The sequence below is a fragment of the Petromyzon marinus genome (genome assembly GCF_048934315.1).
Source record: "Petromyzon marinus isolate PM22_M1 ecotype Great Lakes invasive population chromosome 84 unlocalized genomic scaffold, UKy_Petmar_22M1.pri1.0 chr84_unloc.4, whole genome shotgun sequence".
In the NCBI taxonomy this organism is placed as follows: Eukaryota; Metazoa; Chordata; class Hyperoartia; order Petromyzontiformes; family Petromyzontidae; genus Petromyzon; species Petromyzon marinus.
Genome location: NW_027422641.1, coordinates 735,646 through 763,633, shown reverse-complemented (window position 1 = coordinate 763,633; position 27,988 = coordinate 735,646). Strand labels below are relative to the sequence as shown.

At 43.3% G+C, this 27,988-nt stretch overlaps 1 protein-coding gene across 4 annotated transcripts in view; it reads left to right on the top strand.

Moving 5' to 3' along the window:
• Window positions 1-24,993, top strand: part of LOC116936901 (NACHT, LRR and PYD domains-containing protein 3-like) — a 79,101-nt gene extending 54,108 nt beyond the window's left edge. For 3 of the 4 annotated variants that reach the window (XM_076059177.1, XM_076059176.1, XM_076059175.1), the window contains 5 exons: window positions 1,013-1,099; window positions 8,083-8,166; window positions 9,361-9,447; window positions 14,178-14,261; window positions 14,845-15,197. In XM_076059177.1, the coding sequence (XP_075915292.1) occupies window positions 1,013-1,099; window positions 8,083-8,166; window positions 9,361-9,447; window positions 14,178-14,261; window positions 14,845-14,926 (424 nt within the window). In that variant the 3' untranslated portion in view covers window positions 14,927-15,197. Of the gene's footprint in view, window positions 1-1,012; window positions 1,100-8,082; window positions 8,167-9,360; window positions 9,448-14,177; window positions 14,262-14,844; window positions 15,198-17,913 lie in introns of those variants that run through there. The other variant, XR_012931800.1, reaches the window with a different exon arrangement.
• Window positions 24,994-27,988: the final 2,995 nt, after the last annotated feature.

Below are 27,988 nucleotides of genomic sequence, written 5' to 3'. Positions count from 1 at the left end.
TTGTCTTTTGTCAACGTGATTGGCCGTGTCGGGTGTGAAGGGTTACGACACATATATAACGCGATCTAACCCAAAAACCTTTATTAAATAGAGGGGTAGATGTGATGGCAACACTTGTGAGCTCTTCTTGCGCTAAGTGGGGGGATTATATAATTTATATAAATTATTATTGGTACCCAATGCCGTTTTGGATGTTTATATGGTAATAAATGTACATTATGCATGCACATTATGCGATCATATTGTTCTTGTACTTCCTGTCTATTGTGTGTACTAATATAGCTGTACCAATGGTAATCCCTATTGAAGTATGGTGACCTGTATAGGCATCTCAGTCAGTAGACCCAGGCACCTGGGTCTGTCCCGTGACCCACTGGAAGTGTGACCCCCCCACACTCGATCCCAACAACGTGTATCCACGAACTTTAATAAGGATGAATCTATTACACAGTTGTACATTATTAAACTGCACCACTGCTTTTGTTAGTCAGTTAATTTACTCCAATATATGTTGCTAGTGACAAGAGGACCACAATGCACTTCTTCAGGAAATGCTAATTGTATTTGCACAACGGCCAAGTGCTTTTAGACATTTGTGTGTTGAAAACTCGAACACTTTCAGATGATAAAGGTACTGTGCACTAAAATTGAATGGATGATTGTATGTATAGTGATATTAGTAAATACAATCTCCCTGTGTTCCTCGATGAAAAATTGTGTGATCCTCTGCTGCAACTTTGTGTTCTCATAAACGCAATCACGTTTCAAATTATACAGGTACAGTGCAGTATAATTGAATGGATTATTGTGAGTAAACTGATATTAGTGAATACCACGTATATATCAAATGTATGACACAGCATTAAACAATGACCAGCTTTGCTCATGAACGTGTGCTCTGGTCATGTCCATCCGCATTGTGAGTGTCCATAATTCACCACGTGATTGACCCTGTGGTTCATGTGGGCTCAGTGAGTCAGCGCTGGTTCTTCTCCCGTCCACCTGGGTTTAGGCTCAGTAACAACGGCATCGGAGACAGCGGCCTCCGACTTTTGGCTGATGGGATGTTTGGGAGAGAAGGGAGTTTGGAGGCGCTACAGTGAGTGATGTCCTGATGTACACACACTTATATAAACACCTAAGCAAATATCAACACACAAATACAGACACAAAACACAACGATACTCAGTATTGATAAAATATTTCATATTTCACTTGTTTTTATGCACATTAATTAACTAGCCTCACTTGTTGCAGCACTTTAAACCACTATTAATTTACATTACAATTACAAATTCCCAATCAGATTCTCACAAATAACCTACTCTACCCTATAGATTATTTCACTCCATAAGTGGAAATTAAGAGATTAGAAAAACTATCGGCAGACATCTTGACCTTTTCATTACTACACCACAACCTGACCCTTATTAATGCCATAAACTCACCAATGTACCCCATGTGACTTTTAAACACCACCCCTATTAATGTTAACATCATTTTAACTGTACCCAATATACAGTTTAAATCAGCCACAGCTACGTGATGGGTAATGAGTGGATTCAGAGGTGGGCAGAGACTCCTATGTATTTATCACTGATGTTCGTCAGGAGTTGGAATCTGTTTTGGGTTGGGTTGATAGAGCAGGGCGCTAACCACTGTGGCAACACGCCACCACCAACAACAACAACACTTGCCATTCACCATTAAGTGGCAGTGACGTCTCCACAGCTCCTGTGCCAGGTGCAATTTGAGGACACGTGAAGTGTCGAAGGCTCAATGGCAGCAGGGCATGGACAGAATAAGGTGCCATGGGTTGACTGACTGAGATGGCTAGCAGATGCACCAACTGTGCCCCCACCTGTGCCAACTTTCTGCATTTTAGCCGCTCGACGCTACACTAGATTTTGTGAGCGTCACTGCTGTGCCCTCCGTTGTTGGGTGAGGGTGACTGCCTCCAACTGACTAGTAGCGTCCTTCACGAGCCTCTTTCATAGAGGCCAATCTCAACACCACAGGTACCGGTCTATGGCAAATCCACTTGGCTCCACATCCTCCCATACCGCATCAGTCCATCTTGTCTCCAGCCAGTGTGGTGTCGATTTAGCCCCGTCTATCCAGCCAAATAAAAGCTGCTTGGACATGCGGTGGCTGAGCATGCAGGACAAATGACCCACCCAAAGCAGCCTTGCCTTTTGGAGGAGATCACCGAGTGGAATGTCCAAATCTTTCGAGGATTTGTGAGCTCCTCACACAATCCAGCCTGGTTAAACCCAGGATAGATTGTACAGGCCAGCATGAATATTAAAACTGTTGCAGATGTTACATCAGAGGGGGCCACGTATCATAAGCATAGAGAAGGGAGGGCATAACTGTTGCTGAGGAAGATGTGAAGTTTCAAGTGTAGCGACAGACCAGGCAGCTTCCACACAGCATTATGCAGGCGATGAAAATATACTGCTTCCTGACTGATTCTAAGTGAGACCTCTAATTTCAAACCAGAGGTGGTTCTAAATGCACTGCCCAGGTAGGGAAAGCTCTTTACTTTCTACACAACTGTGCCACCACAAATGGGGAGTTGAGGTAGTGGAGTGTTTGATGCACAAAATACCCAAGAAGGTACTTAGCTTTGGAAGGCCTGATGGTAATGCCCTACATCTTAGTACCACACTCCAGATAAAGCAGCAGTGCCTCCACCTCCTTATCTGAGTTGATGGTAGCAGAAGGATTGGGAGAAGCTAAAGAAGAAATGCGTGGAGTTGGGGAGCAAATGGGGAAAGTGTAATACATGGGAGGACATATCAGAAATTGGAGACATTTGTGAGGAAAGTGGAGGAGTTGAATAGGAAAGTGGAGATAGAGAGGAAATATGAATGTTTGAGGAAGTGGGAATAATTATTGAGACAATGGTAGGAGGTAAATATATTTATTGGGAGGTAGGGAGAACATGGGTTGGGTTTGTAAAGATGTGGAAGAAGATGTAGGGAAGGGGAGGAGTTAGACAGGAAATGGGACAAGCTATAGCGAACATGCGATGGCTTATAGAGGAAACGGTAGGAGTTAGAAGGAATGGGAGGAATGGAGGATATTGGAGAGTTATAGAAGACATTTTAGGAATTGGAGAGGCCATGAGAGGATTTAGAAAGGAATGAGTGGTGTCGATGGAAATTGAAGCTTGAGTCAACTCAGTAGGAGTATGAGTAGAATCGTGAGGTATTGAGGAATTAGGAAGGGCTACAAATAAAATTGGAGTTGTAGAAAATTAGAGGAAATAGCACGGAAAATGTGAGAGCTTCGTGAGTATGTGGGTCAAATTAGTTAAAAGGGGAATGGCGTTAGGAAATAGGAGCAGTTAGAAAATGGTTGGAGCTAGAGAGGAAGTCTGAAGAGATGGAGAACATGCGATCAATTCGAGAGGAAGTGCGAGGAGGCATTGATATATGTGAGAAGTTTGTGAGGCATTGGGTGAATTTACAGGATTTGAGGTGTTAGAATTGTAGGAGTGAAATGATAGCGTTATATTACACGTATGAGGGGTCAAATAGGTGGGAGGAGATAGAGAAGAAATGGAAGGAGTAAAAATAAAACGTATAGGGAATTAGAGAAGCTAGAAAGGAAGGAATGAAAGAGAAAATAGGAGTAACAGGATATGGGAAAATGTTGTATAATAATTGGGATTGGTTTGAGGATACGTGAAGAGCTGGTTGGAATTTGAGGAAGTGGGGAGTTTGTGAAGAAAGGGAAATCACATTTGAGACATGGGAATTGTGAGTTGGGGGTAAATTTTTGATGTGTGTGAAAAGTGGGAGACGTTAGTGAGGAAATCAGAGGAGGTAGCAGGGGAATCAGAACTAGATGAAATGGGAGTTCATATATAACTGGGATATATTACAAAGGAAGTGGAAGAATTTAGTGAGGAAATAAGAGGAGTCTAGCGGCCGCCCAGGGTGACCACACCGACCTCGGGCTCTTCCTTGTCCATGATCCCACTTGGCCCATCCCCCCCCACCCCACCAATATACTACATGCATCCTTGTATGGTACTGTACGTACGTTGTGAAAGAAGTTCAACATACATACATGCAATGAATACAGGAATCTCGCATTAAACAATGAATGGTCGAGCCACAGAATACATTTAATGCAAAACTGCAATAACTTAACCCGTCAGAGGGAAGGGTTTGCTGTATTTTTTTATTTGCTACATGGACGATCCAGTTTAGCCAGTTTCCAGGCTGAGAGATTCATGGTTGCATGAGCACAAGAACAACAAAACAACGACAAAAACATCAATATTGCAGAGAACGATTACTGGACCTTTAAAGAATATTGCACAAATAAGAGGTAGATTTTTTCTTTTTTTGTATTGCTCAATAATCCAACAAAACCACAACATGAACATTCGAGACAGAAACTTAGGTCAAAAACGTGAAACAGCCTGGCACAATACGCCCTTAAAATGGGGAGGGGGCCGACTGCAAGCACTTGGGTTCACTGCCTTACCACTATCGGGCAATGATTTAGAGTAGCATATTTTCATAGGAGGGGAAGTTAAGGGTAAAAGGGGAGGGGGGGTAATGTGACTAAACAATATGCAAAATAAAATAATATAAACGCGATGTCCGATTTTATCAATCTTGTTCCCCTCGGAGCAACAGACATCATGTGTTTGCAGAAATGGTGCAGTGTCAAGAGGCCATTCCCTATCCCCGACCCCCATTTATCCCACAATTCTTGCAGGTTTCAGCCAATTTGGGGACCACGTAGCGTTATATTCCAACTACCTTCCTTTAAGTTCATAGTTTAAGAGCTCGATTCCACCACAGCAAGTAGAGAATCTGTCAGTGTCCCAGTGTAGAGGAGTATTTTGAGCAACCATGAAGGGGCGAACAGAGGGAGGTGCGAGCGAGTTGATAGACGAGGATGACGTCGTGTCACAGGGCTGTAGGGGGTACTTAAGGGGGACCCCATGACGAAAGTGGGGTCTAATAATAGGGGTTTCCCCCTTTTTTTTCTGGCAACAAAACTGAAACCTTTTTTTACGAGGATTCATGTTTGCATTAACCACAATACCTGCAGTCAAAATGCAAACAAAAAACATACTATGATAATATATGCATTGTCCTTGAAACTGATTGGTCCACACCAAGGACAATGCATATATTATCATAGTATGTTTTGTGTTTGCATTTTGACTGCAGGTATTGTGGTTAATGCAGACATGAATCCTTGTAAAAAAAGGTTTCAGTTTTGTTGCCAGAAAAAATGGGAAAAGCCCTATTATTACATTTTGGTACTGGCAAAGGAGGTGTAATGATGAAAGTGGGGTCGTTGTGGGGAGCCAGGGAAAGGATCGGCTGGAAGAAGAGAACTAAGGGATAGCCGAAAGTAGGGTTCAGAGCATTCAGTAGGGATCGGCTGAGAGAGGGTTTCTCTCTACTCATCGCCAGACGGTGTTGGATGAGCCCCCGTTCCGGGCAAATGAGTGAGAGAGCCCTAAGGGATAGCTGAAGGCAGGACCAGGCACTGTTGAGAGTCCGGGGTAAGGACTCAGATAGAGAACGCCTACCTCTGGTGTGAGTTTGAATGTTGAGTTTAACAGTGTTTAATAAACAGCAACAGCCTTCTTTTTTGTTTGGTTCTTTCGGTAAAGTCACGTAGAATGAGAATAAAATAATAAATAAATAAAACAACACAATAATATTCTCACGACGTTTCGGCCACAACACAAGCGGCCTTCATCAGGTGAAGGGGACGAGACTGTCTGGAGGACAGCACTGGAGTGAGAAAGCCACGCTGAGATCACGACCTTTAAGCTGTGTGAGAAGAAACAAAGCGCCTTGACAAAGGAATTAGCATATAATTTAGCATTGAAATGGCTGAGTGATTAGCTTGTGACTGGTCACAGAAAAGGCTATGTTAAAGTTAAAGCATACACATCCGCAAAGGCACCCCTTGACAAAGGAATTAGCATAGAATTTAGCATTGAAATAGCTGAGTGATTAGCTTGTAACTGGTAACAGAAATAGCTATGTTAAAGTCAGAGCATATACATTCACCGAGGCACCTAGTACAAATCAAACAGGAGAATTTAGCATTGAAATAACTAGGCGAATTTAGCATTGAAATAACTGAGTGATTAGCTTGTGACTGGTCACAGAAATGGCTATGTTGAAGTTAAGGCCTACACATCTGAGCTATTCACAGTAACTGGGTATACAATACAATATATAATGAATACTATATAGTGAACCAATAAAAAATACTAAAATATAAATTACCCCAATGTTATCAATAAACTCTATATTCTCCAATCAGCTAAGCTACCAACAATAAGTCGTTATATATCACAATGCTATATGGCGAAAAATGGGTGGATTCTTACCCTCAACTTTAGCAACACGGATAGCTACGGGTCCCGTTCAGACAGACGAGTTCATCCATGGTCGGAACAGAGGAGGGGGAGAGACACAGCTGCGAGGCGCTGTTATACTCCATGTTGTAAACCATACCTTATAGTAAATCCCGTCTCCACGTGGTCTTACTGCACAACGCCAGGAATTTGTCCAATTTGCCAGAATATTTTTTTCTTTGCTACAATTTAAAAGGTTTTGAGTAGCGTGTATTGGTGCTTTGACACCCCCCTTAGCTTCAGGCCCCACAAAGTTTTGTCCACTTAGCGGCTCAATTCTGTGCCACAGATCCATTTAAAATAGTCCGTTATGTCCTGATAACATTTCGAGATATCTGGGTACGGTCAGAAGACTTGTAGGTATGTCTGTACTCTGCCTTGCGTGCATCTAGGGAAATCCGAGGAGTTGTTAAATTTGGCTCTCCTGTCGTTGGTCAGGTAGGTCCCATTCATGAACTTGAACTGAATAACTTTCAGCAGAAAAGACCATTTCTGGTGAGGAATGTGCAGTCCCAGCAGCTTTTCCCATAACTTTCTAGTTTTATGTTTCATCTGTCACCATCTCTGTTGATTACATGATTTGCCTCCGCCAATCTATATTGTCCTTTTTAACCCCTCAGCCAATCTATAACAGTGTCGGCACTAAGCTTGCAGTCTTTGTTTGAAGCTTTAGTAATAGTGTCACTGATCTGCAGGTATTTAGAAAAGAGTGCCCACGGGAGGTATTTAAATGTTAATAATGTACACGATAATAAAATTGAGAGACGTTAATGAGGAAATTGGAGGAGGTTATGAGAAATTTAGGAATGAGAGGATATGGGAAGAGTTTAAGTGGAAGTGCCGATATGCAGGCCAGGTGCTAAGTTACCTTGTGCTCCAGATAGTTGTGACTGAAGGTTTCCTTTCAATTACATTGTGATGAGATGTTAAATGAAATGCTTTCAGTTGTGACTGCTTGTAGGATGATGCAATATCGAAAATAAATCATGATTATTTGATCAATATATAAACACACACAGAGATTCTACAGAGCCTTTAGCAGACTTTTCGGTCATATACTGTTAGGGAACACCTAATGAAGGCCAGAACGGCACATGGTGATAAGGAGGCCAGCACCAAACTCAGCCAACTGATGTTTACTTACTACACCAGGTACTAGTTTAAGGCTGAGTCGACCTAGGTGAGGTCCACTGTCGTTTTAGATATTCATCAATGAGGTTAGCCATGAGTGGCAACCGAACCAGGTTCGTGGCGCAGTGTGCTAACCACTGCACCTCTACTTTCCACGCGCATGCACACATATGCATACACTAAGACACACATGTACAAACACGCATAGAGATGGACAAATGCAAATGCACACATAGTAGACATTCACACATACATCACATTAAACCCAAAAACCTAAACAGCAGTTGCTTTTTGCAAGCTCCTATGAAAGTTGACATGACATTTGTGCAGTCTCCACAAACACGACCCTCAACCACTGTCCCATCAGCAACCACCACCTTTCACCACCCCTCACCATCCCCCACTCTCTGCCCAGATCCTCCACCCATCCCCTCTGCCCCCACTAACAGTCTCTTCTCTACTCTTTGGTTCTATTGGGTAAAGTCACGTAGGTGAAAATAAAATAACAAAAAATCACGACGTCTCTTCTCTTCCTGCAGCCTGTATCATTGTTCACTGACGGACAAGTCGGGTTCCTATCTCAGTGTTATCCTCAAGGCCAACACAGGTTTGAAGATTCTCAGGTAAGCTCTGCTGTTCGTTTTTCACATGTGCTCTCTGCACGAACTGTGCTAATCATTGGTGCAACGCGTTGTGAAGTAAACATTTAAATGTCAACCCAGCAATTTTGCTGTCTCTACATGGCAGTATCGGTAAAGTCACGTAGGTATAAAATAAAATAAATTTAATCACGACGTTTCGGGCGCAACACAAGTGCCTGCCATCAGGTGGGACAACCACAGCAATAAACAATTGGCAATGCTGAGCAATATCTTTGTCGACAAGAAAATCACGCAGAATGCACCAAACTTAATAAGAATTGATATTCATATTCAGAACATATTGTTAGCAGATATATTAATTGTCAACATCTTCCTGTGTTCATCAGTTAAAATGTACTTCACTCGTGTGTAATCCTCTGTTGCAACTTTGTGTTCATATAAACGCAAACACTTTTCATATTATAAAGGTACAGTGCAGTATAATTGAACGGATAATTGTGAGTAAAGTTATGTTTGTGAATGTCACCTATTATATATCAAATGTCTAACACAGAAGCATTAAACAATGAGCAGCTTTGCTCATGAACGTGTGTACTCTGTATTAAAGCTTTCGTGACTGCATAAAATTACTCATTGGTTATTTTGGTAAAGTCACGTATGTAGAAATACAATCAAATTATATTAAAACGAAACAATCACGACGTTTCGATCACAACACAAGCGATCTCCATCAGGTGTCAAGAACAAATCATGGAAGTAAATACAACAAAAAGATGAGAGACAATAATTCCACAAACCTGAAAAAACATTATGTGAAGCACAGCCAGTCAGGCCAACAACACAGTTAGACACTTCCTGGTCCGCCAGGAAGTGTCTAACTGTGTTGTTGTCCTGACTGGCTGTGCTTCACATAATGTTTTTTCAGATTTGTGGAATTCTCGTCTCTCATCTTTTTGTTGTAGTTGCCTCGATGATTTGTTCTTGACACCTGATGAAGATCGCTTGTGTTATGATCGAAACGTCGTGATTGTTTTGTTTTAATATAATTTTATTGTATTTCTACATACGTGACTTTACCAAAAAAAACAATGAGTGTGTACTCCGGTTAAGTGCACCGCCATTGTGACTGTCCCTAACTCACCGCGTTTTTGACTCTGCGGTTCTCGTGGGCTCAGTGAGTCACGGCTGTCCCTTCTCCCGTCCACCTTGGTTCAGGCTGAGTGACAACAAGATCAGAGCCAGCGGACTCAAATGTTTGGCGGACGGGATGTTCGGAATAGCAGGGAGTTTGGAGACGTTAGAGTGAGTCATGGCCCAATGCACACACACTTGTAAAAGTACACCCAAACAAATATATATACACATATGTGACACAAAACACAAAGATACTCAGTATAAATATTGACTTAAAGCTTTCGTGACTGCAGGAATTAATATTCTTAGGTCTTTCGGTAAAGTCACGTAAATAGGTTAAAAGAAAATAACAAAAAATTACAAATAATAACAAAAAACTACGACGTTTCAATCGCAACACAAGTGGTCGTCTTCAGGCAAAGGGGGTTAGCTTACAAGGCAAACTGTTTATAAGGGGTTTGAAATAGGTGTAGCCCAAATGTCAGCAGCCAATGATAATATAAGTGGTGGGCAGCCCAACCTGAAAGTGGTTGGTTTTCCACCAATCGAAGAGAATATAACTGCTCTGATTTGAACTATACAATTTAGACTCTCCTGAAATCACACAACATTGACGGAAAAATGTCTAGATCTGATTGGGACCATGTAGATAACATGACAGCCTCTTCAGCCACCTCAATGTCAGCTAAATGCAAAGATAACCTGATTTCCAATTTAATCCTCCTTTCCAAGAATCCAGATCCACACATCGAAAAGTTAGACTTTGACAAGATGGTTATCAAACAGAGAAACAGTCCAATTTCCGACAAACACCTAAAATCGGTTCTAGCCAAAGGGTTCAATTTCGCAGTCACCCCTAAACGATGATATCATTGCCCAGGTCGACGTAGCCCTTAAGGGTTTGGGACACATTTATGCAAACGTGGCAAGATCGGAAATCACTGCAATCCTCAACAATGCTAAGACACCTATCAGCAACACCAGTAAAGATGAGCGTTTTGAACTTTCTAAATTAAAAAAGAGAATGATTTTGTCATCCTCTCAGCCGAAAAGGGCAATGCCACAATCATCATGGACAAAACCACATTCAAGAACACAATTCAGGACCTACTTAATGATGGTAGCTATACCTAAATTTTAAGAGATCCCACCAACTGCCTCGTTACGAAAACCAACAATATTATCACTGATTCGACATCTTTGATCGAACCAACCAAGCGATTCTCCTTAAAACCCTCTGCTGCTAGACCACCCAGATTGTATGGCGTAACAAAAATCCATAAAGAAGGAACACCCCTTCGTCCTCATTGTTTTTTTTCGGTAAAGTCACGTATGTAGAAATACAATAAAATTATATTAAAACAAAACAACACGACGTTTCGATCACAACACAAGCGATCTTCATCAGGTGTCAAGAACAAATCATGGAGGTAAATACAACAAAAGGATGAGAGACAAGAATTTAACAAACCTAAAAAAACATTATGTGAAGCACCACCAGTCAGGCCAACAACACAGTTAGACACTTCCTGGCAGACCACGAATTTCAGAAGAGTGTTAAATTTCGTGTTCAACTTCTGGATTGCACAAACCAGCATAGACAGAGTGAAAATACGAGGTACATGGTCAGTAGGAAAGATGGACAGAGAGGCAAGGAGAGAGAGAGAGGGATGAACAGAAGCTTAAATAGGAAATAAGGTTGAGGGGGGGGCGGCAGAGAGAGCGGCAGCTCAAAAAACATCTTGTGGCAGCTCAAAAAAGGCACATCTTGCACATACACAGAAGCGGGGGGGGCGGATGGGAACAGGCTTGGGGTGTACATTTAGGACAGAAATGCAACGGTAACGTCCCCGTAGAAGTGTGTTAATAAATTATGAAAGCTTTCGTGACTGCATAAAATTACTCATTGTTTTTTTCGGTAAAGTCACGTATGTAGAAATACAATAAAATTATATTAAAACAAAACAATCACCTGATAAAGATCGCTTGTGTTGTGATCGAAACGTCATGATTGTTTTGTTTTAATATAATTTTATTGTATTTCTACATACGTGACTTTACCGAAAAAAACAATGAGCAATTTTATGCAGTCATGAAAGCTTTTAATAATTTATTACCCCTTCGCCCTATCGCCTCCACCATTGACTCACCCACCTACAAACTGGCCCGATTTATGTCTGAGACCTTACAACAATTCACTGGTAAGACCACCTCAGCTGTACTCAACTCAGCTCAATTGGTATCGTCAATTAAGGACATCTCACTTTTTCAAGGTCATTTGCTCGTTAGTTTCGACGTGGTCTCTTGTTTACCAAAGTTCCTGTGCTTGACACCATTGCAATCATTGAAGATTTGGTCCAACAAGGACTGAATGCTGATGTACCGGCCTTGGTGTGACACTGCCTCACCAACATTTCACCTGGAATGGAACATTCTACAAACAAGTTGAAGGTACCCCAATGGGTTCTCTCTTATATCTAGTTGTAGCCAATGTTTTCATGGAAAAATAAGAGACAGATGCCATCCAGGCATCCACTCTAGTCTGTCCTTGTGGAAGAGGCACGCAGATGACACGTTCGTCACCTGGCCACATCGCAGACCAGCTCTGAATCAATTCCTCAACCACATCAATGCCATACAACCAGCCATCAATTTCACCATGGAGGTGGAAAAGGAATGGCAAGTTACCATTCTTGGATGTTTTAATAGAAAAGAGACCAGATGGCTCAATGGGACACTCTCTACAGGAAAGCCACCCATACGGATGCCTACCTAAAAACCTGACTCCCACTACCATCCATCCCAGAATAATTCCCTAATCAAAACTCTACACCATAGAGCTCGGTGTATTTGCGACCGTCAACACCTAGCCCATGAACTGTAACATGTACACCAAGCTCTCAAGATAAATGGATATTTGGACTACACAATCCGTAAAGCTATCACCCCAACCGTTGGAAAATAGCCTTCTGAGGACCCAATCAAAACCATCACCTTGCAATACATAGCAGGGGTCACTGGCAGGGGTCACTGTGAAGGATGTGATCCCTGACATGCAATGCCCCGTTGTCTACAAACTAAGCTGTGTCTGCAGCAGTAGTTACATTGGGGAAACTAAGCGACATGTCTCGGACTGTGTTCGTGAACTTTAGGCAGATCTGAAACACGGTAGGACCAATACCTCGGCCGTGGCTAATCATTGTTTTAATGCGGTGGGCTCACACGGAATTGATTTCTCCAAGACGAAGGTACTTTGCCCGCCCACTGGCTATCAACAAAGGTTCGTTCATGAAGCCATCCATGTATATAGACACAGACACATTTTCAACCGAGAAGATGAGTACAAACTGAGCAATCATAGGAAGAACGTTATCGACCAGTTTTAAGTCATAATTGGCTATGATGTTTCCATCGTAGCACCTTTCGATGTTAGTGGTGCTTTACGCCCATTTCAAACTTGCGCTTTCACAGGGTTCACAAAAGCACAGCCACTTCGCGCGCCGACCACTTGGTTGCGGTATGTTGGCTCTCCACCACTTACATTATCATTGGCTGCAGACATTTGGGCTATACCTATTTGAAACCGTTATAAACAGTTTGCCTTGGAAGCTAACCCCGAAGACGACTGCTTGTGTTGCGATTGAAACGTCATAGCTTTTGGTTATTTTTTGTTATTTTTTTTTAACCTATCTACGTGACTTTACTGAAAGACCAAAGAATATAATATACTCAGTATAGCATGATAATGTTGTATTTTAACGTCTATTATAACTTTATTTCTTATGCAATCATTAAGTTATTAGCCACACTTATTACAGCACTTTTAACCACTATTAAATAACAATACAATTGTCACATTACCTACTTTAACCCATGATTTAAACAATATTATGTTAATACAGTAGATCATAGATTATCCAGTGGTTAGGGAGGGAACGGGGTACTGGATAAAAAAAAAACCCAGATAATCGCATCATTATTTAAAATAGCTTATTTTTGCACATTCTTGAATAAGATGCTTATCGGTGTTCTGTATGTATATTTGGTGTTATAAGTAGTTTGCGGTGTGAACATATTTAAATAAATATACAATGACAAAATAAATATCCTGCTGTAAAAAGTGTCGGTATTTACTGTACCGTATATATTATTTGGCACTGAAATAAAGCATAGCTACTTGTTTTGTCACGCACATGGTGCCGGTCGGTAAACTGGTAAAGCCTTTCCAGCAGTTTTTCCCGTTTCACCGGATGTTGGAAGCCAGATAATGACGCTCTGGATATAATCGATGGCCATGTGTATTTAACGTCGTAAATTAAAATTAATTAGTTTATATAACGAACGGCTGCAATCTTGACATTAATTGCCCACCCATGCGTTTACCTTCATAAGACCACAATCTGACCCTTATTACAGCCATAAAGTCACCAATGACCTATACGCCAAACCTATACATTGAAAACATTCTATCTTGATTTGAAGATTTCGTCACTGCAGGAATCCATACTCTTTGGTTCTTTCGGTAAAGTCAAGTAGCTTTTCTGATTCTCCAATATAAATAAATATTCACATTTTGATTCTGGCCATTCTGCCTGTATCTACATTGGCCTTTTATGGTCAAACAATATTGAATACAATATTTCATACAGGCAGACCTCGCCGGGGGGTTACGTTACTGGAAATGTCGTGTTGGACAAAGCCGCATTACACAAATAATAGACAAATAGGGTTGCTTTCCTGTGTCCGCAATGATCACTCCCTCCCTCTTTGTTTAACTGATTCTATAAGATTTCCACCATTGTCATTGTATTGAAGGATGTTGAGTTACTCTCCATTTCTTGTGAGTGTACACTTTATTTTCCAATTTCACCTCACTCAGTGCCTCTTCTCTCCTGTAGTCTGCAGTACTGCTCACTGATGGACAAATCGATCCTATCTCTTCATGACATTATGATCACCAACAAATCATTGAGGGAGCTCTGGTAAGTTATGCTGCTCGTGTCTCATACACACTCTAATTGTTGCTACAGACAAAACTCTGTAGCCTTAACATAACAAATATATGCAAAAGGCAATGTTTTGAGCAATGGACCTTCTCCACAGCACGGCTGTGTCCTATCAACACGAGCCATTGCCAGAACTGGGATTAGTCGTGGAGTGTATTCCAGTACATGTAATAAGCATTATCAGACCAAGGAGCATGACCAAACGACTGGGAATGCGCCTTATCTTAAATCTGCAAGATAAGCAGGTTTTAGCCTAGATAGTGCTTAGATGGATGACGCACATAACCACAGGGGTTATAGGCAGCAGAGCTAAGTTGTGGGCAACGGACCAGTGTGCAGCACAATCCTCCCTTGAACTATACTATCCTAGATCTGCAGTCCCTGCCATCACAGACCTGCAATGACCTGCGTGGTGAAGTATTGTAAAGCAGCTCTCATGGCATGGGGTGACCTTCATCCAGCGCGGTTGTTGTGGGGGCTGTGTGGGTCTCGAACTGTGAGGAGCTGCTCGAGTCTCCGTGTGAACCCGCGTCAGCGTAAACCTCTCTCTGTGCTGCAGGGTGGATGGCAATGACTTCAGTGAGGAAGTGAAGCAGGAGCTGAGGAGCAACTGGACTCACAGAGTAAACCTGCGTTTGTAGATTTAAGCTGAGAGGCGATGCTGACCCAGCAGCAGACGGAGCTGCCCCATGAGCGAATCGCACACCAGCCTGTAGCATTTCACCTCCACAGCTCCGATCGCCGGCACCGGCTCTGATACAATGAGCGGGGAACTCTTTGTGAGCTCCACACGGAGCCGGAGGTGAATGCGGCTCCAAGATTCTGATGAGCGTGGTGATTACGATGATGTTGAAGTGTATTTATGAATGTGTTGTGGAAGGAAGCGATGTTGGGGGTTGTGGGGGAGTGGTGCTGGGGGGCATGCGGAGGACATGCGGGGGAAGGGGATGCAAGTGGATTTGAAATGGTCTGGCACTGAGTAGGAATGTTTTTTAATGAATGTGCATACATTTGTGCATGAGTGTTTACCACACTCATGCACGTGAGTGTGTACCACTCTCATGCACATATCCTAGTCTCAACAGTCACCCTATATCTGTTTAATATTCATGTATTTTAACTTTCAACTGCGCATTGATCGGTCTAAAAGTAATCTTCCAAGTCGACTTCAGTTTGAAGGAATTTATTAATAACTAACGGGAAGTACCCAGCGTTGCCCGAGCGAAAAAGACACACACAACCGCTATTCGCCACTTGGTGGCGGTGACGTCACCACGACGCTTGTGCCAGGCTATTTGCACCTTGAGGCCTAGTGAAGTGTCGGACGCCCGCAGGCAGGAGGTCACGGGGCAGACCCAGGTGCCACGGGTCGACTGACTGAGACGGCTGAGCTGACTGGCTGATGCACCACCTGTGCCCCCTACTGTGCCAACTTGCTGTGCTTCAGCCACCCGGTGCTCCACTCGTTATCGTAAGCGTCGCTCGATCCACCCTCCGTTGTTGTTGGAGGGCGACTGCCTCCAACTGCCCAGTAGTGTCTTTCACGAGCCTCTTCCACAGAGGCCGATCTTGCTATCACTGGTACCAGTCATCAGCATGTCCACTCAGCTCCACATCCTCCTGTACCACATCACTTTATCTCTTCTCTAGCCTGTGCCATGCCCGTTTAGCCCCCTCGATCAGGCCAAACAAAAGCTGTTTGAGCATGCGGTGATTGGGCATGTGGGCTACATGGCCCAGCCAACGCAGCCTTGCCTGCCTTGAGGAGCTCACCGATGGGACTTTGTCCAGATCTTTCAAGGATTTGTGAGCTCCTCACACAATCCAGCCTGGTTAAACCCAGGATGGATCGTAGGCAGGCCGGCCTAAATGTTTCTAACCGGCGAAAATGTTCCATTAGGGGGTCCAAGTTTCGCAAGCGTAGAGAAGGGAGGGAATGACCATGGCCGAGAAGACCTGAAGCTTAGTGCGGAGCGACAGACCAGGTAGCTTCCACACAGCATTACGCAACCAATGAAAAGATATTGCCACTCGACTGATTCGGAGTGAGACCTCTGCTGTTAAACTGGAGCCGGTCATAAGCACACTGCTCAGGTATGGGAAACTCTCCACTCGCTCCACAACTGCCCCATCACCGATTGGGAGTTGTGGGGGTGGAGTGTCCGATGGTACAAAATACCCAGGCAGGTGCTTAGTTTTGGTGGGGCTGATGGTAAGGCCCCACCTCTTAGTGGCACGCTCCAGTCTCAGCAGCAGCGTCTCCAACTCCTCCTCTGAATGAGCAGCTATTACCAAATCATCAGCATACATAACATGGTTGAGCAATAGGGAGCCATCCCTTGACCGCACCCGGGCATCGATCAGCCTCCCATTATATCTGTACCATATGGAGATTCCCCCGGTACAGCTATTGAAGGCTTCACGAACTACGTGGTCAAAATAGATGTTAAATAATGTGGAAGCCAGAGGACATCCCTGTCGCACCCCAAGGTGTACAGGGAATGGCTCTGACTCCCGGCCACGTAGTTTTACCCGGGCCCGCTCACCATTATGAAGGTCCTTAATGATCTGCACTCTCTCCACTCACACGCACACATGGGCCTACAGACACGCAAGGAAATGCACTTACACACTCAGATGGAGCCATGCACACACATCAACTAACACACACACATGGACTAACACACACACAGAGTGACTGATACGCACACAAATGGACTGACACGCATACTTGGACTGACACACACAAACACTTCGACGCACACACACATCGGGCATTGTCCGTTCGAAAAAGACAGACACACACATGGACTTAAACACACGCATGGACCTACACGCACACACATATTGACTCAAACACACACACATCGACTCACACACACAAACATTGACTTACACACACATATGGACTAACACAAACATGGACTAACACACACACATATGGACTCACACACACGCACATCGACTGACACACATAGAGACACACACACTCACATGGAGCCATGCACACACATCGACTAACACACACACATCGACGTACACACACACATCTGGCGTTGCCCGGGCAAAAAATACGCAGACACATATGGACCTAAATGCACACACATATGGACTCAGCACACACACATCGACTGACACACACACATCTACTGACACTGCAATGCCCGATAATGCCACAGCTGGAGCAATGTTCCTTCTCTGGCGAGTCTTAGCGAAGAGCAGTTTGAAAACAAAGGTCTTTCGAGTACTGGCAGGTGCATCAAGGTAGTCTCAATGTGTTGCAAAATTTTCGTGTAGGCTTCAATTTGTGCATCCATCAGCTTTGGTTAATTTTCCTCAATAAGTGTACGAAGCTGTAAAGCATAATAGCATATTGAACGTAGGATCTCTTGAGCAAGGGCATGCAGGTTGTCCTGTAGGGCGTTGGTAGTCCCATAGACGCGAGGTGTTTAGCACCAATGGAGTGCAGCTTGTCCTGAAGGAGGATGAGGGCCTGTTTGAAGATGACAGAAGTCACGAAAACTTCAAATCTAGATTGACATCAGAAAAGTTGAGGTCGAGGTTTGTATTTTGTAATTGAGCTCCGTGGAGGATGTCCTCACTCATGCCCTCTTTGTATTTTTGCCAGAGTCCCATGGGGTTAGATGGGCTGCAAACTTGAAGATTCATGCAGAAGAGCAATGTCAGTTGTAAAGGGGACTGACCAACAGAAGCTTCTGTCATAGCTTTATGAAGATGGTGATAATGCGGAAGAATCGCACGAAGATTGAAAGCTTCCCTGTATGTTTGACAGACAACTCCTTCGACTGTTTAGAGGTCTTGGAAAGATTTGTGCCCTTTGGCAACATGGAGAAGCATTGGGAGAAAGTATCACTGCTGATTGTTGGGATGAACTGTGTAGACTTGTCCTAAGGCATCCGGTTAAATCGTCAGCAGCACGTCGCTTAAATGTTTTTTTTAGCAGCCCATGTATAGTAGGAGGGAACGTAATGGTAGAGCAGGTTGGTAGCAAATGGGTAAACTGTGCACAAAACAAAGAACGCCATCAGGGTGGTATCTTGTGGCGCCAGGGCCTGTTGTTGGGCATTTCCTTTGTGAACGTAGATGAGTTGACCATTTTGGAGGTGAAGTGGCAAATAGACAACTGTGGTTCCGGTCATGGATGAAGAAGATAATAATTCAGCAAATGGCCCCATTGTTGCTGATGTATGTTCCTTGTAAAAAAGTTTGAGCTCATGCACACTTTGTCCCTCTGTTTGGTAAAGCAAAGACAGGCATGTCAGAGCCTTTGTTGATGTATTGTCAAAGATAATTGATAGATTTTTTTAGAATAGCAGAATTTGACATTAAAGTGGGCCTGGAAGATCTTGCACAGGAGAGGGCAGTAGGGAACAATCCACCGGTTGTGAACCTTAATTAGCGAGTTAGTGGCAGGACTGAGCATAATTTGAAATCCATCATGCTCAGTAGTTCTGTGACGATATAAACGATAGCCATCATGGGCCGACTGAGTGTGTTTTAAGTAGTTGCATGGATACCTCTGGGAACACTTCTGGTCTTGCATACATGGCACATTTGGATAGAACTGGCCACATGGGCCATGGACCATTTGGTTGCAGACCACATAGGAAATGGGCAGGGTCTTGATGGGGGTGAGGTAGCTCAGCACTGATAAATGTGTCAATATGACTTGCATGAATTGTTTACGTCATCCATAGGGAAATGTGAGCATGAGGAAGACGACGTTTTTGCCACCCAATTGTGTGCAAGGTTCTGCTTGTCTATGCAAAGATGTCGCCTTCGTTGGTCGTAATAAGCATCATGAGGTCATAAACTTTGAGCTTTAAGACACTCGCTAAGATGTCATGTCTGTCTGGTGGCTTTTGGTTTGGATAAAAGTAAACCTGGATCTCCTTTCATTTCGGATTGCAAGTGAAGGTGATGAAGAGATGCAGCGTGGCATATTGGCTGATGTACATCATGGCATCCTGAGTCTTCTCATTCATGAATCTTGGTGGAGCTGTGAAGGATGAAGGCAAAATAACTAATGAGCCCACATTGTGACCATTTGCATCTCCTTCGGCATTGATGGCATCCCAGAGATGAGCATACTGTTCACACGCCGGTGGTTGTGATTCAGTTGAATGTAAAGAACGCGCTCACTCTCAATGTTGGCATCATCGATAACATACTGGTGAAAGAGGTTGGCGCACAATAATATGTGGTTTCCTCCTCTGTCCATGATCACGAAGGAATTTCCGTTTTTTTAGAGGAGACAGTTTTGTGAGGATGTCTTTGTCCTGCAGCTTTGTAATTGGAGGAATCTTGACGTGGTACCCATCTTGGGCTTGCGACAGGAAAATGTGTTATTGTAGGGCATGGTATGCTCTGTTAGTGTCAGGAAATCGTGCGATGGTGTTTTCTTGGTATGTAAGAATAATCGAAGCAATAGAAATTCATTAAAGAAATAAGGTTAAATAAGTAAATTAAAGAGCAGCAGTACGCACAGGTAAGTTGAGAAGCAGGCTACAGTCTAGATTATAGACTGCCAGTACGCCGACTCAATGACATAAGCATTTCTACAGTCGACATGAAAAGCTGGCAATACGGGCAGCAGCTGAAAAAGCAGAATACAGTCGACATGAAAGGCTGGCAGTACACTGAGTGAGGTAAAGAAGCAGGCAACAGATTATAGACTGGCATACACTTTTAATGGGCAAAAGCAAAATTAGCAGTGTAGATAATAGTGGCAGTGCACTGACGTTAATTAATCAGCAGGCAGCAGGCCACATCACAGACTGCCAGTAGACGGTCGCAGCGTCATAAAAACACAGCAAAAAAAGGAAATATTTAGCAGCCTAATAAGTAAGAATGAGTTTTGTGCACACAAACATTATTATTGTAATATTTGGAAACTTATTAGTTTGATAATAGTAAACAATAAATCTGAGTTGTTATCTGCACGCAAACATTATTATAGAAATATTTGCCAACTTATTAGTGTCATAATAGTAAACAATGAACTTGAGTTATCTGCACACAAACATTGCTGTAATATCTGCCAACTTATTAGTTTGATAATAGTAAACAATGAACCAGAGGTCGTATGTGGCACACAAATATTATTATTGTAATATCTGGCAACGTATTTGTTTCATAATATTACGTAATGAACCTGAGTTATTATCTGCACACAAACATAATTATTGTAATATCTGGCAACCAATTAGTTTCGTAACAGTAAACAATGAACCAGAGTTCTTATGTGCACACAAAGATTATTATTGTAATATCTGGGAACCAATTAGTTTCATAATAGTAAACAATGAACCAGAGTTCTTATGTGCACACAAAGATTATTATTGTAATATCTGGGAACGTATTTGTTTCATAATAGTAAGCAATGTGAGTTATTATATACACAAACATTATTATTGTAATATTTGTCAACTTATTTGTTTAATAATAGTAAACAATGAACCTGAGTGCTTAGAGTAAGAAGCAAGGAAATTTGTACTTACCAAAGGCTTGGTCAGGCCTAGGCCCGTGCAGAGCCCCCGTCCTGGCCTACATTGCCGAGGCGGGGGAGGTGGCACGTTGGCAGGCTGGGCCACTACCCCCACACCCAATCACCCGCCCGTGCAAGAATAATGGTATGTAAGCACTATAATATTATCTACGGACTCTGTAGTATAAACTGGACACATTGTTTGGGGGGGGGGGGCGAATAGGACATCAGACTGTGATGAAAAATCCGCAGTGTGATGTGTATATTTATTGCATGTTACACGCTAAAATAAACTGTCCCCCGTGAGCTGGACCGAACGCGCATCACTTGGCAGGGTCCACCTCCCCCAGGCAATTGTCGTCAGTTGGTACGGTCGATGTCGTTCAATAAGTAAATAATGAATATAAGAATGCCACAAATTTGTTAATTAAACTACTTTCAGGTTTATGGATGAGAAAACGGAATAGCCTATTCCCACCGCGGGGCTTAGGGCGTGCTGCCTGGCAAATTTTTACCTACATAAAGCCTACCGTTCGAGAACCAAATCCCTTGCAAGCGCGCACGCGTGGAGACTTTTATATATAAGAATAATAAAAATTAATCGCAAAGCAATGATTAAATAATACATCAATCATCTTGCAAACATGCAAGGATGATTGCTATTACCCTCATACTGCTGAGGGGGCTGGGGATTCCGTGGCGGCGGCTGTTGCTGTCGGCGTTCGCCAGACGATCGACGCTTACCACGTGCAAGGGACTCCAGTAGAGGACCAGCTGCTGTTGCTGCAGGGCGCGCGGCTCAGTGACCGGGGCAGCAGCTGCATTGAGTTATTCAACGTGCGGCTGAAGGCGCCAGCCGAGTCCTCAGACTGTCGCCACGTGGAGTCTCTCAAGCGCGCTGTCGAGAGCGCAAGCTCCGTGACTGCAGCCGTGTCGAGCTCGACAAGGTGCTGTTGATGGCGCCAGGCAGATCCCGAGACTGTAACTGCGTTGAGTTGCTCAGGGCGCTGTTGAAGACCCCAGCCAAGTCCTGAGACTGCCGTTAGCTACCCTGGACTTCTGCTGCGTTGAGTCGTCACACAAGAGTGGATCATGTGGAAGGTTTGGTACAAATAGTCGTTTGTTTTATTACCACTGTGCTTTGTTGTTAACACACGAGGGCGATGGGGAGCTGTGTTGTTCGAGTTGCGAGAAGTTTCGAGGAGTCGGTGGTACTTGGTGTTCTGTGATTGGTCGATGTGCAGGGGCTCTATGCTAGAGTTGTGTAAAGTCGGTGGTACTCGGTGTTCTGTGATTGGTTGATGCACGGGGGCTCTATACTAGAGTTGTGTAAAGTCGGTGGGACTCGGTGTTCTGTGATTGGTCGATGTGCGGGGGCTCTATGCTAGACTGTTTGATTCGTGTCCTTGGACAAAGTGTCCCAAGGCATAGTTAATCAATTCTAGATCTCATTAAGACTGTATTTCCGATCGAGTTATTGTCCCTCTTCGTGCCGCTTTTAAAGCGCGTTTAAAAGTCCGCATTGGTGCCCTTTCTTTTGAGGTATTCGCATGGGAGAGAAAATGGATCCGAACTCCTCTCTATCCCATATTAATGTGGTTACGTCATAGTTATGGTTATGTTATGGTGGATGTGATTATGTTGAGGTTATTATGTGGATGTTGTCGTTGTAATGCGTTAATAATGTAGCAATTTGGGCGTTGTGCTAATAATGTGGTAATGATTGTGCTTACATTATCGTTTTAATTGTGGTCATAATTTGGTTTGTGGTTATATCGTGGCTTCCGTTGTGGTTGCAAAATTATTGTACGGCTGTTGATAAAATGTATACAAGTAGTGTTGATTATATTATCATTGCCATATTGTTGTTTATATTATACAATATAACCTTATTTTTTATCGATGCGTCATTAATGTTGATGGTATTTTCGATATGTAAAATCGCCGTTGATATATTATTAATGTTATCTTGATTTGAAGCTTTCGTGACTGCAGGAATCTATACTCTTTGGTTCTTTTGGTAAAGTCACTTAGGAAGAAAAGTTATTGTTCTCATTGTTGTTGATGATGTTACCAGGCATGAATTCAAGTATCAACTTACCTTCTTCGTGTGCAACATTTTCCTCTTCTGCACAGTGGATCAGTGAATATTAGCAGGCCGTAATCATCCTTTCAACTTACCTTGTTCGAGTTCAACGCAACCTGTGCTCAAGCAAAGTTACATGCAGTGACCATAATATTACAGTTAATCGAGTGCGTTACCCATTTTTAGGAAGCAAGATCTGTGCTTTCAAGAGGACAGTCGTACTATCGACATGTGGGAGTTGTTGATACAAATGCGTAAAGCAATGGTGGTGGTGAGCGTTGGATTTTGTGTCGCGCGTTTTGGTGTATTGGTTTTAATTGATTTTTTTATTTGTGTTGTGGTTGGAAAGTGAGGAATGGTCTCCACTTTTGTAGGCTTAGGGTTTGCCTGAGTGGGGTGGTTCAGCTATGGGGCCTGGTGAGTGGACAGACCCTCCATTGTGGGAAGAGTCAGAGGGCTCAAATGGAGCAACCCTCACACGTAGGCGATGCTTTACCACGTGCAGACACGTGAGCTCACTCACACCAGGTGTCACCACTACTGCAACTACAGCGCTGCGTGAGCCATTGCTCCAGTCACGTGCCCGCACCTGGCAGTACACAGCGCCCTGGTGGGATTTGTTTGAAACGTTATTGAGGAGGTAATAATGTAAAGTTTATAGATTCACGTTGATCACTGACAGCCATAACATGTTCCTGAAAGTGAAGGGAATTTAGAATAAAAAAATGAATAGCCTAAATTTTGCTAAGTTACGTTATTTTGAAACTTTAATACTTGTACCTACAAACACATAAACTACCAGATTTTAAACACATGGTTTTTCGCCAAGGACTATCGAATATTGTGACGATTTTGCTATGTTAGTAATCCGAATAATAAACGATACAGATAGTCAGACATGTTCTAATTTTCTCAATGTTTTGTTTAAAGGGTATTAACATTGTTTCTGTGGGGTGTCCTTACCAGCATAGCACCCCAAATACAGCACCCTTAAATTAAAACTCGCCACAAGTGTAAAATATTAAGGTCATTATGAAGTACCTTAATTCTACGTAAATATTTGCATTGTTTGAACTCTGTAAGAGATCTTTAAGTCTATTTCGGGTAAACTAATGAAAATAATTATTGATTGCGGGGTAGTGCGCGACAGGGCTCGTGACAGTGGTGGCAATGAAGTTATCCGAATATGTTTACAAAGACGTCACGAAGTATAAGATGTACCCGTCCCCCAACAGATGGTGGTGATGTTTCCAAGTCTTATGATAATCGTTGTAGTTTTACTTCTGATGGTGGTGTCGGGTATAATTATTATGGTGGTGATTATTATTCGAATGGTGGTGGTTGCTATAATTGTGATGGTAGTTTGTATTGATTGACATATTTAATATGTTTACTGATCAATTCACATATTGAGTCTCGCTGCGCAACAATCTACAACTCACAGCTTTGTGTGACTGAACTCATATCTGCGGAATGTGTAAATCTGCTTGACGTGAAAATTTGTAGAATGTTTACATTAACCAGCACTGATCCTCACACCTAACTATATCACACCTGCTAGGCATACACACGTATACATATACTGTACACAAAACAAAGACACGCATATACACACATATATACATACACAAACATATGTACACACACTCAAGAACATAGTGACTTTTACATATGTGTAGTGACGTCATGGATGTCACTATGGCGCTTAGCGCCAGCTACTGTCATAGGAGTGGAAACGCCGGGAGGTCTCTCGGCAACCAGAGCATAGATTGTCATGCAAGCGAGCCAAAGGGGGCTCGAGGGACACGTGACGGGGGGACGAGAAGGGGGCGTGGCCGAAGGCGGAGCGAGGCCGGGCTCGTGGGGGAGGGGGGATAAAGGGGAAGTCCGCCGAGTGATCGGGGCTCGTCTGTGGAATCAACAACCCTGGGTGCTACGTCTCTTCGGTCTTCGCTCGGCATCAAGGGTCAGGCAGCGTGTAAGCTGACTGACCCGATCGTGTAGTTAACCAGCTACTCACAGAGTTAACTGCGTAGTTATCACCTAGACGTTGAACCAGTGTACGTTCAGAGTTCACCTTTTGTGGAGTTGTTAAATAAACGTGGTGCCTCCAACTCCAGTGTGTGCCTCCGTACAACACACTACATATGCACACAAAAAACAAAGATCTCTCTATAGCCTTAACAGACTGTGGGGCAAATGCTGTTCACGAGCACATTTGAAGGCCAGAACAATACACGAGGGGGTGGGTAGCCAGCACCACGCCCGGCCGCCTTTGTATCCCTAGTGGCGTTTTTTTTATACAGCACCAGGTACTGATACCCTTTGAGGTTGATTCGACCTTTGGGAGGCCCAGGACTGGTTCAGATATTCGTTACTGGTGTTGACTGTGAGCGGGAATCATAAACACACTGCCACACATACACGTACATATTTGCATACGTGTACACGCGTATATACACACGTGTACACATATACAGAATGGGAATTAGAATGAGGAAACCATTGCCTCAGTGAGAAAACACGGAGCAGCTGACCCACACCTACTCGTGGCTGTGATCTACTGATGGGAGATCAGCATATACGAGGCGTCCGTCTCCTCTCTCAGGGCGCGCTTCTCACGCGATGCATTCAGCTCCATTGTGTAACTCCTACACACGTGCTCCACTCCTCTGAATATTCTCCTAAACAGATTTACATACCACCTTCGTCCAAGGCGCTTTACGGTAATCATATAATTGTACGAAATATGAAAGTGGTTAAAATAGAGAGTGGGATTATTAAACGTGGTGGTGTAGTTGTGGTGACAGGAGCAGAGGTGGGAGTGGTTAAGGAGGATTTGGGGTAGGCCAGGTCGTAGCTGGGGGACCAGGGCAGGAAGTAGCCACAAGATGGACTAAGGAGAAGAGATGGGGATTGTTTTAACGGAAGAATGAATGCAGGTTATCACCTTGGGGATGTGCAGGGAAGGCACAGAGGTTAACTGACCTAGCTGGAAAGGGTCAGGGACCTCCTGACCTAAGTGAAGTCATTCGAGCAGTTGTGGGCAGATTACAAAATCCGATGGACACATTTCTTTGGATACCTATAGATAAGGGATGCTTCGACCATAGCGCTCATCCCATCCTGGATTGGCTGGGCGAAAAAAAGGGAAAAATGTAGACTGGTGGAGGCATATTACCTAATTGATGGGGACTGGGTAAGACTAAAAACTAGAAAGCTTTTGGAAAGGCGGCTGGGACCCAACATCCCCCACCCGAAATTGACTCAGTTATGGTAGGCCTCGGCCACAGGCCCCAGGTCTATTCTGCTGAAACTCATTCAGTTGAAATGCATTCATGGGACCTACCTAACTAACGACAGGAGAGACAAATTCACCAATTCCTCCCCAGATTACCATAGATGCCCACAAGATACAGTACAGACATATCTACATGCATTTGAACGTGCCCAAATATCTCATAATTCTAACAGGATTTTGCAGAATATTTTAATTGGATTTGGGGCACAGAGCTGAGCCTCACAGAGGACTCAACTATGTGGGCCTTGAAGCCAAGACGGGCATCAAATATCAGTAGGAACTACTCCAGACCTTCTACATTGTAGCGAGGAAAACTATCCTGGTGAATTGTATAGATCATGAACCCCCTTCTTGGGGACTTTGGTATAGAACTCTTCTTGACCTGGCAAGAATGGAGCACCTGAGTCATAAACTGAGATAGAAGGAATTATGAGGCAGCGTGGTCCCAGTAACTGCTGAACTCAGCATGAATGACTGGAAAATGGTGGCCGGAGAGAGGGGATGCACTTGACCCTGAACCATTATTGTAAACATACAATGACCATTGTTACTAGGAAATTCATAATAAAGGTTTTTGGGTTAGATCGCGTTATTTATAAATGTGTCGTAACCCTCCACACCCGACACGGCCAATCAGCAAAAAAAGTGTCACGTTGACAAAAGACATAATTCACTACTTTAGCCCACCGGTGTGTTGAAGAGTGAATCCACAACATTTACAGTTTGAGTACGACGAATCGCTGGTAATTACATCCAGCATCATTGGGCAATTCGCCAGAATGGTAAAGCCCTCACTTGCTCTCGTCTTAAATAGAGCAGCAGGGTGACGTCATCATTTAACTCATTTGAGGTGCAGTGATTTACAAGAAGGATAAGCTCTGGTGTGGCATTCATGTTACTTTATTTACGGTTGCATTATTCCCGTTCCCCTCTTCCCTTGTATTCCCCTCCCCCAATAATATTATGTTCTTGATCGGTTTCCCTATGGTGGAAGGGCGGTGAGCCGAAGTGCCCCCAATTGGTTTCTCATTTGAGAGGATATAGATTTAAGTGCGTTACGCGGTCTTTGATGTTTGTGTTGTGTTTTGGCTTTTCGAATTAATATTAGAAAATGAATGGGCAGGATTATGACAATTGGCTCTCTAAATCAGCTTCCAGAATGTGATGTCGTTTGACTACTTATTGACAGCACTGTCATTAAACCTCCTCCTGTGGTTCGGAATTTATACGTTTTTTGTTATCTTACTCTGTCCTTTGAGACACATCTCCGTAATGTTGTAAGAGTATCATTTTTTCACCTTCACAACATTGCTCGCATATGTTCTTGCCTTTCTGTAGCTGATGCTGGGAAGCTAATACACGTCATTACCTGCTCTCGTCTCGACTGCTGTAATTATTTGCTTGTTCATGTATCTAATGATGTTTTCAATAAGCTATTAGGACGGTTGGCTACGTATGGTGCGAAGACGTTCAACATACATACAAAACCCAGAAGCTTGTGTTTGGACGATATCGAAGAGATTTGAACATATTTAACATGTTTTGGCATCTTTAAAATCTTAAAAACCTAAGCTTGTTTAGAAGGGATTGTAAAATATCTGTCTGTCCCTACACGAGATTGACTTGGTTGTGTTGTAGAGCCTTCAGATATCTTCAACTTCCTCATTCCTCCCGTGTTTTCAAAACAGTTGCGTGCAGCTAAGAGCTGTGATGCTGCCTGAGCTAAACTAGAATCGAGCCAGGCCAAGTGACACAGATGCCCCCGAGACCTCAAGTTAGAATCTGGATTTCAGTTCCCCATGATGAAA